At 32.7% G+C, this 14,219-nt stretch overlaps 2 protein-coding genes across 2 annotated transcripts in view; one reads left to right on the top strand and one right to left on the bottom strand.

Annotated features, from left to right (window-relative positions):
- LOC110018355 (protease 2) overlaps nt 1-14,219 on the bottom strand; it is a 176,673-nt gene that overhangs the window by 8,526 nt on the left and 153,928 nt on the right. Inside the window, exons 8-9 of the mRNA XM_020715643.1 lie at nt 8,679-9,079; nt 7,656-7,869 (exon numbers count right to left, since the gene is read on the bottom strand). Of these exons, the coding sequence (XP_020571302.1) occupies nt 7,656-7,869; nt 8,679-9,079 (615 nt within the window). The remainder of the gene's footprint in view (nt 1-7,655; nt 7,870-8,678; nt 9,080-14,219) is intronic.
- Nucleotides 1-14,219, top strand: part of LOC110018360 — a gene marked incomplete in the record, with an annotated part of 146,098 nt that overhangs the window by 54,440 nt on the left and 77,439 nt on the right.

The raw sequence follows: 14,219 nt of genomic DNA, 5'->3' as shown, positions 1-14,219 counted from the left end.
AAAAGCTGAACGGAATTGAAGAAAACAGTACCATTGACAGCAATATATCAAAGACTTGTATGCAAACTGCTTTACCTATCATACAGAAAACTTAATATTGCATACTCAGGCAGTATAATAAGTCAACATATAAATAACCCAAATGAAGATCATTTGGATGCAATGAACAGAATTCTGACATACTTGAAGATGTCTCTTCTTCAAAATATTTGAAAATTGTGAGATTGAAATATACACAGATGCTAGCTAGGCAAGAGGGCAACTAATAAAAAATTAACCAATGGATATTGTTTATATTTCTGGGACAATCTTGTCACATGGATAAGCAAAAAGTAAGCTAATGTCTCTGGTAGTGCAAAATCTAAACACTATGACTTGCACTAGCACATGGATAAGCAAAAAGTAAGCTAATGTCTCTGGAAGTAGTGCAAAATCTAAACACTATGACTTGCACTAAAAAAATGTGAGGGAATGTGGATTCAAAGGCTATTAAGAGAACTTAGGTTGAGATGAAAAATACAATTAAGATGTTCAGTGACCGTCAAATAGCTATTTGTATAGACAAAAATCTTGTATATGATGACATAACAAAATTGTCATGACCTAGCCCGTAAGATTGGATTACCAAGGCTAGAACTCTCGATCAGAAAGAGAAAATTTATCTAACATTTCATTTCATGATTAAATCAAATCCAAAACAAATAAGAGTCATTCTATTTCATAAAACTTGAATTTATAATAGTTTATTCATATTTAAACTTTTACATCTAACAAAAAATAAAACTGAATTACAACTTATCAACATACGCTCATCAGTGTTTGTACACATACTCTTAAATCTATTTATCTTATAACTACTTTTCTTGTAAACATATTAGCAATTAAAGGTATGAGTTTAACTACCCTGTGGGCAAATGTTTACAAATTATAATGATTCTTATTTAAAACTATATTTTTTAAGATATTGCAAACAATAAAAAAGATTGAGCAGTAAAAGGAAACAACAAAGAAAATAATTTTTTGTTTACTTTTATTTATTTATGTTACACTTCTCCTTATTGGTAATCACCATTTAAATATATACCTAAACAATATACGTTTAACCTTTTTCAAACTCACCATAAAGATAAGCAACCTTTTTTATTTTTATTTCCATTTAACATGCACGAGTATATTGCAATCCACTGTCAGTACAGTCCAATGATAACTCTCATATACATGCACATATCATATTTTATTTATTTTCTAGTATTTAACATTTGAAAAACATGAATGTTTGCATTTTTAAAAGAAATACTGTAAACAGTAAAACACGTAAAATTACTTTAAAAAATAAACAGAACTATTGTAAAATAAAAACAAAATTACCCACCCATAAGATGCAGTCAAATAACTATTTTCCTCAGACTAATTTAGTCCTTTTGTGAATGTATAATAACAAATTAGGCTTAATTAGCTTCTAATAACACAACAAATTTAATTAAGTTCTATTATTTTTTGTCCCTCTTTCACAAGAATTTTAACTTAACTAGTTAGACATTTTTATTTGTCATTTTATCTAATTAAATCATTACTTATTGTAAATTAATATAAATGCTTTTTTAATTTATTCTTAATCTTAACCTATTTCATTAATATAGTAATAACTTATAAAAAAAAATTAAATATATTCTGAGAAGGTTAATAACACTTACTATCTTATTTTATAAATTAATACAATTTAATAAAGAAAATAATAATTAAAATAAAATCCAGATTTTAAACCTGAAATTTCTCTCATTCTTCTGCTTTAGCTCCCTCGCCAAAATCCTAAAAGTTTAAGAAATCATTGTTATTACTTTCTAAAATTTAAATTAAATTAACTAGAAATTAATTTATTTTTTGTTTAACACCATGAATTGTTAGCTCAGTTTCATACCTAAGACAAAAACCCCCACTTCGCTTTCATTGTTTTGTTGTAGCTTTGCCTTAATTTATCACGCATCGAACAAACAAAGTTCGATTGAGCCCTTGACACACGCAGGGAATTCTTTTTGAGCTGCACCTAGCTACCAAATCATGTATACACTCAATCAAGCGCTTATGCATGCAAAAATATTTCCTGCCACTTCGCTTCTCTCGAGTGTGGAATTTGCTGCATGACAGAGAGAATCACTCAGATTTTCTTCTTCTCCCTCTCGAACGGTTGAAATTGCATGAGGACTCGTCGAAGTAGCTTACCACCTTCACTCTTCTATGCCATTAAAACGAGAAACCCTCCTTTGAGAGGTTCACTTAGTCGAAGGCATAGGAATGCAAGCCTGAGCAGCTGCTCTCAGGAACTCACAAACACTTAGGAGGTGTTTGATTGAACTTAGAATATAAGTTCAGAAGGATTTACTAAATCAGATAAATCTGGATTGTTTAAATCCAATAATGTTAAATCTGAAATTATGTTTGGTATGATTTCATTTAAATCCAATTGAATCCGTATGGAATGTTTGGCATATTATTTCATGATTTAACACTGTAGCATGTGATCCCCTTAATTCCACCTCATAATCGAATTTAATAACTCCCAAACGTCGGAGGGATTTTTGGATTTAGGTCGAAGGAAGGATTTGGCGGAGCTAAAAATGTGTTTTGTGGATTTACGTTAAATCCATATGTAAATCCATCTTAAAATAGGATACTAGACATTGCCTTAGAGCCCCCCATGTAGCCTCAATTGGAGCTCACGAGACTTGTAGATTTGATTTCTCTCAACGACGAATGCTCAAAAGCTCGTTTCGAGACACTCATGAATGCAAAGTGTTACAAGATACTCGACCTTCCTAGTAAAAGGTTTCTACAACATTTTTCCTCCTCCTCCTCCTCCTCCTCCTCTTTCTCTCACTCCCTTTGGATTCTCTCGTTGGGTTCAAATCAACAAAGAAGAGGATAAACTCTCTCTTACATTTTCCCGAGGACGGTGGGAGAAATGATCGAACAACACCTGCTTCGCTAGTGTCCTAACAGATTTCATTTCATTTTCATTTATTATTATTATTATTATTCTTATTATTATTCTTATTCTTCTTATTATTATTATATATAGTTAATTATAACTTAAGAGGTTATTATTACAATCACCTTGCATAAAAATTTCATCCTCAAAATTTAAATTATTAAAACATAATTAATAACTTAATTAAGCATGTGTCAATATAATTCTCTCATTTCTAATTCTTCCTCCAAAGTGGCAGCTATTTTTGTCACATGCTTTCATAAACCATGAAAAAAAGAATGACTATTCCTTCACATCATAGTCTATAATTCTTTCTAATTCATCCACAAATATCAGGTCAGGTTGAGAGCTAGGGGGTATGTAACAATCTTGCTAGCCTCATCAACAATATATTTTTGCATTAAAAAGATATGAAGCATATTATATATCCTCTACATATGTGCAAGTAGGGCAAGCCAATCAACAACCTTCTTAGTTTTCTCCACAAGTTTATGCGAACCAATATATCATGGGCTCAACTTCCCAAACTTTACAAAACGTTTAACACCTTTCATAGGACTGACCTTCAAAAAAATAAATTCTTCTACCTCAAATTCAACTGGTCAATGCTTAGCATCATAATACTTCCTTTGTCAATCAAGAATTGTTCTTAGTTTATCATGAATTAGTTGAATCTTCTCAGTAGCTTCATCAAATAAATCAACACCAATTATCTTCCTTTCACTAGTTTATGCCCAATAAATAAGCATCCTACATTTTCTTTGAAATTGAGCTTCAAACAAAGCCATACCAATACTTGTCTGGAAGCTATTGTTATAGGAAAATTCTATAAGGTATGTGCATTTCCCAATTTCCTCCAAAATCAAGCACATAATGTCTAAGGTCTTTCCAAAATTTGAATCGTTCTCTCTGATGAACCGTTTGTTTGATAGTGAAAAGTTGTATTGAATGTTAATTGTGCCTAAAGCCACTTGAATTTTTCTACACCGGCATAATTTCCACTCTGGTATAAGCAATGATTGTAACAAGCCACTCCACATCTGATGCTCAGCCTTAACCATTTGACAAGTAGAACACTTTGTCATGAACTCTGTTACACTGTTTTAGACCTGGCCACCAAAATAAGCCTTTAAGCTTCTGATATATTTATCCATCTAACCTGCATTCACCTAGTCTAATATTTTCTGAAACCCTGCATCATGTGGCAATGTATATCTTATTATATCCTTCAAAGCTATTTGAATTGACATCTGATTTAACAATTTAAAACTTTCATCAAGCGGTGCCACGACTAATAACTCCAAGCACTCCATATCTTTAATTAGCTCTTTTTGTTGCGTAATTACCCAATTAGCATCGTTGTCTTTCTTCCAACTTGATGCATCTATCACTACATTTGCTTTCCCCAGGTGATATTGTATATCTAAATCATAATCATTAATGGGCTCAAGTCATCATCTTTATTTTAATTCAACTCCTTTTGTGCGAAAATATACTTTAAACTTTGGTGATATGAGAACAGTTCACCCCTAACTCCATAAATAATGGCTCCAAATTTTCAAAGCAAATGCAACTACTACTAGCTCCAAACCATGTGTCGTATAATTACTATCATGATTTTTCTATTGTCTAGAGGCATAAATGAGTAACTTCTCGTGTTGCATAAGCACACATCCAAGTCCTCTTGAAGATGCATCACGGTAAATACGAAAGCCTTTTGTACCGAAGAGGACTATCAATTTCAAGTAGTTATCAAGCACATTTTCTACTTCATAAATGCTTCCTCACAGCAATTTGTCCACTCAAATTTCACCGAATTTCATGATTGTATTTTCGTTGTTAGATATTTCTATTTTTCATTTTTTTCTTACGTTGAAGGGATTCTTATTTTGGTTCCTTTCATTATTAAGGTGTAATGCATTGAAGCTACCAAGAGATAAAATTCTTTCCAGAATTCCACTCCAAATTCTAAAGCCATGTCTCATAAGAAACTAAAACTTTATACCTACTCCATTTTTTTTAAATTAACTTTTATTTCATTTTTTTATCAATCTATAATATAAAATAATATTTACTCGCTACGCTATTTCAACATTTTTTCATTAAATTCTAATATAATAATTTTTCAAATTATAGTTCTCATAATTCCTTATGCCTTCCTCTGTAACAGAAATCTCATTTGCTTCTAGAACATCTCCCCAAACGAAAGCAATTTGATCTCTTATGTATTTTTTATTTTTTTTATAAATCTCTTTCTCTCCCTTCCTTCGCACCGCACCTTTATATAAGTCATCAAAATGTTTATTTTGCTGTATTCATTGCACTTTTTGCAAGATTTCTTGTTTACTCTAAAATATTATAAGCTGCAGAAATACTTCTATACATCCCTATAATAAGTCTTTTTATTAATGTAAGATATTTTTCTAGATTATCATACAACTTCTACAAGAATATTCTAAATGAAACTAGCCATATAATTTCATATAAAATTTCGCTCAACGAAAGTATCCAATTAGCTCATCCTCAAAAAAAAAATATTTTTAACAATTAACCAACATTTGGGGTATTGAGGTGTTTTTGTTTGTGTATTGAGGAGTAAGCCTCAAAACCATATAAGTATTGTACTTAGTTCAAAGCATAAAAAATGAAGCAATAATATGAACATCATAATCTATTAATATATTAAAATGTAATATATTAATATCCTAATATAGTAAAAGGTAATAAATTGTTCAAAATAAGACTTAATATGTTAACATCAAAACATTAAATCATAAAATAAAAATGATTATCAAACATCAAAATAAAATACAATAACATAACAAAGCTCGGCACAAATAATCTCTCTCCCACTATTATCCTTCTCCATAAAAATAAAAACATAACAAGTCATTAAAGTTAGAATTTTTAAATTCAAAATTCTCCATCACTCTTAACTCTCAACGAGGCTTCAATGGAATCACCAGCAAAACGTTTTGCTTTCTCCCTCATTTTATCCTCAATTATATCAATATTCACCAATTCCTACTCAGATTAGTCTTAATCATATTCCTCTTAGTTAAATAATATTGATGTTTACTAGATTTTTAAACAATGACTATGTTGATAATTAAACCCTCAATTACATCCTCAATTGCATATTATATGGGCAAGCAATAAATGTTTATCAATGCTATTTTACTTGTATTTATAAATCAAGATCTAATTGTGAAAAAATCAGTAAAACTGAAGCGAGGAGCAGCTTGAGGCGGGCAATGAAGCTCGCCTCATTGTGAATTTTTCAAAAAAACATTGCGTAATTTTAAACCATGTGATAAACAACATCTCATCCGAAGTTTTATCATCTTATCCTTCGGAATAGTATCTTATGCTCATATTCTTTATAGTTCCAAAATCTATACGAATAGCTTGTACTGAATATTTTAAGGTTGAACTTTATTTTCAAATAAAATCACAAGCTTTGCCAATAAATATCCGATGACAGCAGAAAACAAAGGAGGTTTCATGATTCATGATAAAATGATAGTTATAGAGGAATAAAATTTAAGGTCTATAGCAGCCATAAGTGATAGTTATAGATTATATGTTCAATATCTAAAATTAATTTAGTTGCATGCTGAGGATATATATATATATATATGTGTGTGTGTGTGTGTGTGTGTGTGTGTTGGTTTGCATCCTCAGTTTAAGACCCCTCAAATCGACGTGAGCCTTAAGAAGGTGATACTCGAATTGTTAGGCACATTAGGAGTGGCAAGAGGCTCGTATAATAGCCTATAGCCATTTCTTTTAATATGCATACATACATACATACATATATACTGAGGAGATATACTTTGAAGGTGATTTATGTAATAAAACGATTAATAGTAAAATATAGAAAGCAAAATAATGATTGACAAATCATTTGTTTCAATCTCAAGAAGACTTATGATAGTATCATGAGAATCGATTTGGTGTGGGATAATAAGATATGTATGATAGAGTACTGCAAAGATTAAAAGTAACAATGCTGTGATCAAAAAATATCCAATCACTTGATACATCAAGGACAAGTACTTAATATTTTATTCTATTGCTTCTGAAAATTCTTGCAAAAAGAGAACTGAGAGATTTAGTGAATGCTAGTTCAATTTTTCAAAATTATAACAGGTGAGACCTCGTCTAAAGTTACAAAAAATTCAAGAGTATGATGAGAATCAATTATGTTGGGGAGATAATGAAACAAGTACTCATTGAACTAGGTAATTCTGATTTCGGGTAAGCATTGGGAACCAAAAAATGAGCAAACTAAGCAAGATACCCATGATTTAATGTGAAAAGATTATTGAGAAAAAAGAGTAAAACAAATGAAACATAGCTGTATGTTATGCAAAAAGACAATATATAAAGTCACACTTAAAGTAGTGCTTGATAAGAATGAATGGAGAATTCCGAAACTAATCCCAAATAATTAGAGCTAGTGCATTGCGTGACAATGACTAAGTAGAAAATAAACTTTTGAAAGAAAATCTTAAGATGATTAATCCCAAGCATGTTACCGATTTGCATCCTCTGATGCTCTGAAAAATAAAATCCTCAAAACTAAAGTTATGCAGCATAATCAAGTGCAACAACAACCATAAGAAACACATTAGTAAATAACATGCTAGTGAAAAACTTCCGTTACCTTTAATAACGCAGCAGAGAACAAATCAGGAAACATATTGATTGTTGCACCAACAAGAAGGCCACCAGCACTACAGCCAATTGCACCAAGCTGATTTTTATGAACATAGCCTTCATTTATAAGAAACATTGCACACGAAGCAAAATCATAAACAGAATTTAGTTTATAATGTCCAGTTCCAGCCTTATGCCAAGCCAAATCCCCTCCTCCACCCCTACAAGATTTGTATGGCTTAGTCCAATCAATGTAGGCTCATAAGATCTTCATTTGTAGGTATACAGAATTACAACATGAGGAAAAATCAATCATACAAAATAAAACTTTGGAATAACAAGCACAAATTTCTTTAGCAGCATCACCGTATTCCATCAACAAAAGGGATTATGAGTCTGAGAGTTTGTGTTTTTGAGAATGATTGTGTGAACCACATTTGTATGTAGATAGGGAGTATGAGGAGCAGAAGTGGGTATTGATGTGCATTATTTGGTCATAATCAAAAACCCGAACAGAACCAAGCCAAGCTCATTTGGTTGATTCAGTTCCGTTTAAAAAAAACAATTTGTTTTTTTTTTTTTTGAAAAAAATTTAATATTTAGTTTTTGGTTTTCAGCTCTGCTTTCATATTCGTTAAAGCAAAGAAATCGAAAAAACGAATTATATGAAGATTGGAAAATTAAATTCATTTGAAAATAAAACAATTGAGCATATGACATTTTTATTTTTGGTTAGTTTAGTTTAAAAAAAAATTGTGAGATAACAAAGAGAAATAAAAATGTTAATATTGAAATAGAATCTTAAATTTTAATTATTTTATGCCAAATGCTAAATTTCAGTTTGCACCAAAGCAAACCGATGAAACCGAAATATATTTTGGTTCGGTTCGGATCGGTTTGAGCAAAAACATGGTCAGTTTATCTTTGGGATTTTGGATTTTGGTTTCATTTAATTTGACTAATTTGATCCATCCAAATTAACTGATTGCACACCTCTAAAAGTGGGACTGCCAAAGAAAATCTATGTTACCTGACATCAGCATATGCAATAACCCAATCACGAGAAAGTAGAGTTGTGTAATCAGAAGAAAAGCTTTTGTCTAGTACTTCTCCATAAGCTCCATATCCATGTAAAATACCAGGAGATTGACCGATATGCTCTGCTCCTTTAGAGTATACGATTGTTAGTGGGACTCTCGCACCATCATGTGAAATGACTTCCCTCCTTTCACAGGAGAACTCAGACAGATCATCCCATTTCTGCTCGTCTTTTATCATGTACAAATCCTGTTTATTAAGAGTCTGATCGCCCGAAATATGATGGAAATCTGGAGAAGAATTGTTATGCTTAATCAACCCCATCACCTCCTCTTGATGCAATACAGTGAAAACAAACCTCTTCATATCATAGTCAACGACAAGGTCAGGAATCTGTAACTCTCATAGGAAAAAATAATAATAATTAATAAACGACCACTACAGGTTAGACCTTTCTAACATTTCACAATGAAAAAGCTTATCAAGCCAACAAGGCAAACAAAACCCATGCTTTAATTATTTTGAAGAATTCAGATGAAGTGATATGAATTGGAGAGTGACTGAAATTATAGTAAAACAAAGAATTAGAGCTCAGTTCAGAAGACACGTCTTTTTATGAAGTTCTGCTAAGCAATAGATGTCATTTATGATAAAAGTAGTGTTTGGCTTCACTTACTAAAAGGATAGGAATAAAAGGAAGCCACTGCAATTTATCAAACTAAATAAAACTTCTTTACAAGGACAAGAAAGGGACTATTTGGGATCTTTGTTTTCCTATTTCTTGTTTTATTGTGCTTGCTCTGATTTGAAACAGAAGATGATTAATAATTTTAAATAAAATATGGTTATTTTTAAATAAATTAAAAATATCTAAAATTATTTTGAGTGTCTTTAAGAACATATTGGTTTGCATTTAAAATAAAAATATATAAAATATACAACAACAACAACAAGCCTTTATCCCATTACGTGGGGTCAGCTACATGAATCTTTTTGTCCCCATTGCGTCCTATTGAGTGTCATATTTTCATTGAATTCTAATAAATTAAGATCATATTTATACAATAAGCCCAAGTCTTTCTAGGTTTAGCTCTACCTTTCTTAACAGAAGCTGAATCTAAACCATATACTCTCCCCGTCAGATCATCATCTGGTCGACGTTTAATGTGACCAAAGCAACTAAGACAACTTTGTATATTTTTTTCCGCCACTGGAGTTGCACCAACCCCATCATGGATGTATTCATTTCGCATTTTGTCTCTAAGTGTAAAGCCACTCATCCACCTAAGCATTCTCATCTCAACAACACTTAACTTAGTTTTATGCTTCTCTTTTAAAGGCCAACATACAGTGTCATAGAGCATTGCAGGTCTCAACACCATCTTATAAAATTTTCCTTTCAGTCTAAGTGGTACTTCTCTATCACGCAATAGGCTAGAAGCATTTCTCCACTTCAACCAACCAACTTGAATTCTACTAATAACATCCCCCATCTATATCAAATCAACATCACTTTGAACAATAGAACCGAGATATCTAAAGCGTTCACACATTTTAATAATTTGATCACCCATAGTCAGAACTCTGTCATTAGAGTTACTACGAGCTACTACTACTAAAATTACATTCCATGTATTCAGTTTTATTTCTACTCAAATGAAGGCTTTTAAACTCCAATGTAGATCTCCATAATTCATTTTTTTCTTGAAAGCTTTTCTAGTCTTATCCACAAGAAGGATATCATCAGCGAAAAGTATACACCAAGAAACATCCTTTGGTAAATGTCTAGTAAGAGCATCCATAACTAAAGTAAAAAAGATATGAGCTTAAAGTCGATCCCTGATGTAATCCAACTGAAATAAGAAAATATTTTATCAATCCTCCTTTTGTCGAACACAAGTAACAGCTCTAGCATACATATCTTTAATGACTTGAATATAAATCATATCAACACCTTTCTTCTCTAGAACTCTCCAAAGGATATCTCTTGGAACCTTATCTAAAGTTTTTTTTCTAAATTAATAGAAATCATATGTAGATCCTCTTTATTCTTTTGGTACTTCTCCATCAAACCTCCTAAAAAATGTATAGCTTCCATAGTAGACCTGTCGAGCATAAATAAAATCTGATTATGAGAAATCTTTATAATACATCTTAACTTATGTTCAATTATCCTCTACCATAATTTTAAAGTATAACTTATCAATTTAATTGCTCTTTAATTTGCACAGTCTTGTGCATCCCCTTAATTATTAAAAATGGGAACCAAAATACTCTTCATCCACTCTTTAGGCATCTTTTAGTTTTTTAAATAATATTAAAGAGTTTAGTAAGCCAAGAAACTCCCAAATCACCTAAATATTTCCACACTTCAATTGGGATATCATCAGTTTCTACTTATTTTTCACCCTTGGTTTTCTTTAAAACCTCTTCAACTTCTTTTTTACTAATGCGGTGGACAAATAAATCATTTTATTATTATTAAGGATGTTAATATCACTCAAGTTGATCGTAGTTTCCGTATTTTCAGAAATTTCATTGAAAAGTCTATCAAAATAGCTCACCCACCAATATTGAATATTTTTTTCTAAGAAAATTTTAATCTTTATACACTTTACTTAAATTAAATCTCTTATTTTTCTTTTCTCTTCGTTTGGCTAGGTTATACATACATTTTTCACTCTTTAGTATATAAATTATTATTATATATATATATATAAGATATGATGTAGCCATTAGAATAATTTGAATCTTTTATACATTCATATTTGAATGGTTAAACAGTTTGAACCTTAACTAACATGCATATTACACCTATTATTCGTTTATATTACCGTAATTATAGGAATATAAGTGCCTCATTGAGCTTGTTGATAACCTACTTTGTTAAACAGTAATAACTTCATAAAAAAAAAATACTAAAAATAATAGGAAGTTTGAAACAATGGAATCGGTCGAACACAAACCATCTCGATAATTTTGATAGTGGGAGACAAATAAGTGTCCCCATTCAAACCAGAAGAGACGACAGAGAGTGAAAATAAGAGAAGAGAGAAAGAGAGCTAAAGTTGAGACCGTAGGGAAGAAGATTTTGAGACGCTTGAACATGGAAGAGAAATTTGTGTCTCATGCAAGGAAAGCATGTTGATGGAATCAAGCACTTCCAAGGAGAAAACACGTCGGCTATGCTTGTTAAGGGATCTCCTGCGGTTGGGCGTTGCTATTGGAAGTAGGCGCTCGCAAGGTAATGCCAAAATCGAGTCGTGTGGCTACTTAAGGGTTGTTTGTGAAAGTTGCAATTATTTGAATAAGTTATTGGGTAGCCGTTGCAGAAGAAACAACTGTAATGAAATTGTTGGTGGTAAAGCCGTTTATCTTGTTACGACCCAGCATGGGGCTTGGAATTAACCAAGGTGACACGGACAAATGGACGATGGGACATATCTCTTCTATCATTCATTTTTTAATAATTAAATTAACCCAAAAAATTAGTTCAAAATAACAATGAGTTAAACAAAGCTAGTGAATATTCACATGCCTAAATTCTAATAATAGAAGGGAAAAGAAAATAATATGCTTATCAGGTAAGTTTCTCATAAATTAATATAATTGTATGATATTTTAATAATAAGATGTTATTCAATGATCTTACTGCATCAATAGCATATCTATATCATTATATATATATATATATATATATATTTATATTTAAAGCCAAAATTCATTCATAAAAAAGAGATGATACAAAGGTTTTAGTAAGTGGGTACAAAGATGCCACACACAGGGATTACAATCATATTCCCCAAAAATAGAACAAAAACAAACAGCTCCTAATCATGGTGGGTGTAGTAGGTGGATCTACCGCTTCCCCTTTCCTTCGATCTAGGGAGAGAGTCCAACAACATACTGAGATGTAGGCTTCCGCTCGAAACAATGATACAGTTATCCTGAGAGTTACTGAGATCTAATATTCCTTTCTTCTTCCTAGACTTGTGGACCTGCTAATCATTTGTCAGAGGTAGTCTCGTGTGAATAATAGGTGGATCTTCAATGGAGGTAAACTGCTGATCAGACTCAGCCTGCAACACACCTTGATCCTGACACTCCTCCATAACATGAGTACCCTCTTCTCTCGCAATAAGTGGATCCAAGACACTTCGGCTAACATCTGTTACAACACAATTCGAAGAATTTGTAATCTGAGGAAGAGCTGCCTCAACAACAGTAGGTGGAAGTTGCTGGTCTGGTAGGTGAGGAGTAGCCTTATGAGTCAAATTCTCATTCAACATTTCTGGAAGTTTAACAGTGTCTGCTATATTTCCTCCTTGTGGATTATGTTATTAGGCCCTGCCGATCTCAAATATGGGTGAAGCCTGAAGCATTTGACAGAGGTGTGCCCAAACAGTTTACAGTGATTGCAGTAGTATGGTCTTTGTTCAGCTATAATTGGTTGTCAATACCCATTGTGGGAAGTACCAAGTCATATTTCGCCGACATCAGGGAGATTTATATCCCTTTCAACAAGAATTCTTGCAACTGAAGGTTTGGTTAGATTGAAAGTGGATGTATCCAATTTCATAGGTCTCCCTAATGCAGCTCCAATAGAGTAGATGACTTGGTGGTTGAAGTAGTGCAACTTTAAGCCAGGTAGTTTAAACCAGAATGGAACTATAGGTGGTTCTTGACTAGGGTCAAATTTAGGAGACCACTTAAGCAGTTTCATATATCTTCCTTCTATTGTCATAAACTTTTTGGAAAATATTTTGGCATAGTCTTCCACTTTAAATAATTGTATCATGACATGTCTTTCATCAAAGAGGCCAACCTTCCAGAGTCCTAATAGTTTGAGATCTTCAAAAGACTTTCGAATGATTTCCACTTTGGGATGTCCCGATTGGAACTTCCCAATAAGGGTGAATTTGAACTTGTTAACTAGGTTGGAAACTTCAGCATCAGAGAAGAATAGTCAGCTTACCACCCTTCCTACCCATCTTCTTCATAAGGTTGTAGTCCTCCTGGCCTTCGAATGATTCGTGGTAAAACTGAGGGAAAATTTGATCTGATCCCATAGAGCCAACCATATCAACAAAAAAAGCCTTCACTGAAGTAGTCGGTGGTTGAGAAGGAACAGTAGCCATTGAGCTCAGAGTCAAACAGTGGGTCTAACTCCTTGCTGCTCTATCCGCAGAGCAGGGATCGAACGGAAAACACAACACAAGAAGTCGCGGCAATGTGCAAGGAAATCTCGCGCGAGGCGACTGCGAGAAAATTTCCAAGCGGGAACGTAGCAGCGGCGGCGAGAACGAAGACGAGAACGAGAAGACGTTGCGACAAACAGCAACCCGAGAAAGAAGAAGAGTGAGCACGAAGGAGCTAGCGGAAGATGAAACAATCGAAACAGAAGCAGTCGGAGCAGTCGAATGAGCAAACCATTCGTCGTCGAGCACGACAAAGCCATTAGCACAGGGTTTCGTCATCGGGCGAAACCTTAGCAGAGCAACCCACCGACGACGACGCCATTATATATATATAT

This window comes from Phalaenopsis equestris, unplaced genomic scaffold (genome assembly GCF_001263595.1).
Source record: "Phalaenopsis equestris unplaced genomic scaffold, ASM126359v1 Scaffold000016, whole genome shotgun sequence".
In the NCBI taxonomy this organism is placed as follows: Eukaryota; Viridiplantae; Streptophyta; class Magnoliopsida; order Asparagales; family Orchidaceae; genus Phalaenopsis; species Phalaenopsis equestris.
This window is presented reverse-complemented; position numbering and strand designations above follow the sequence as displayed.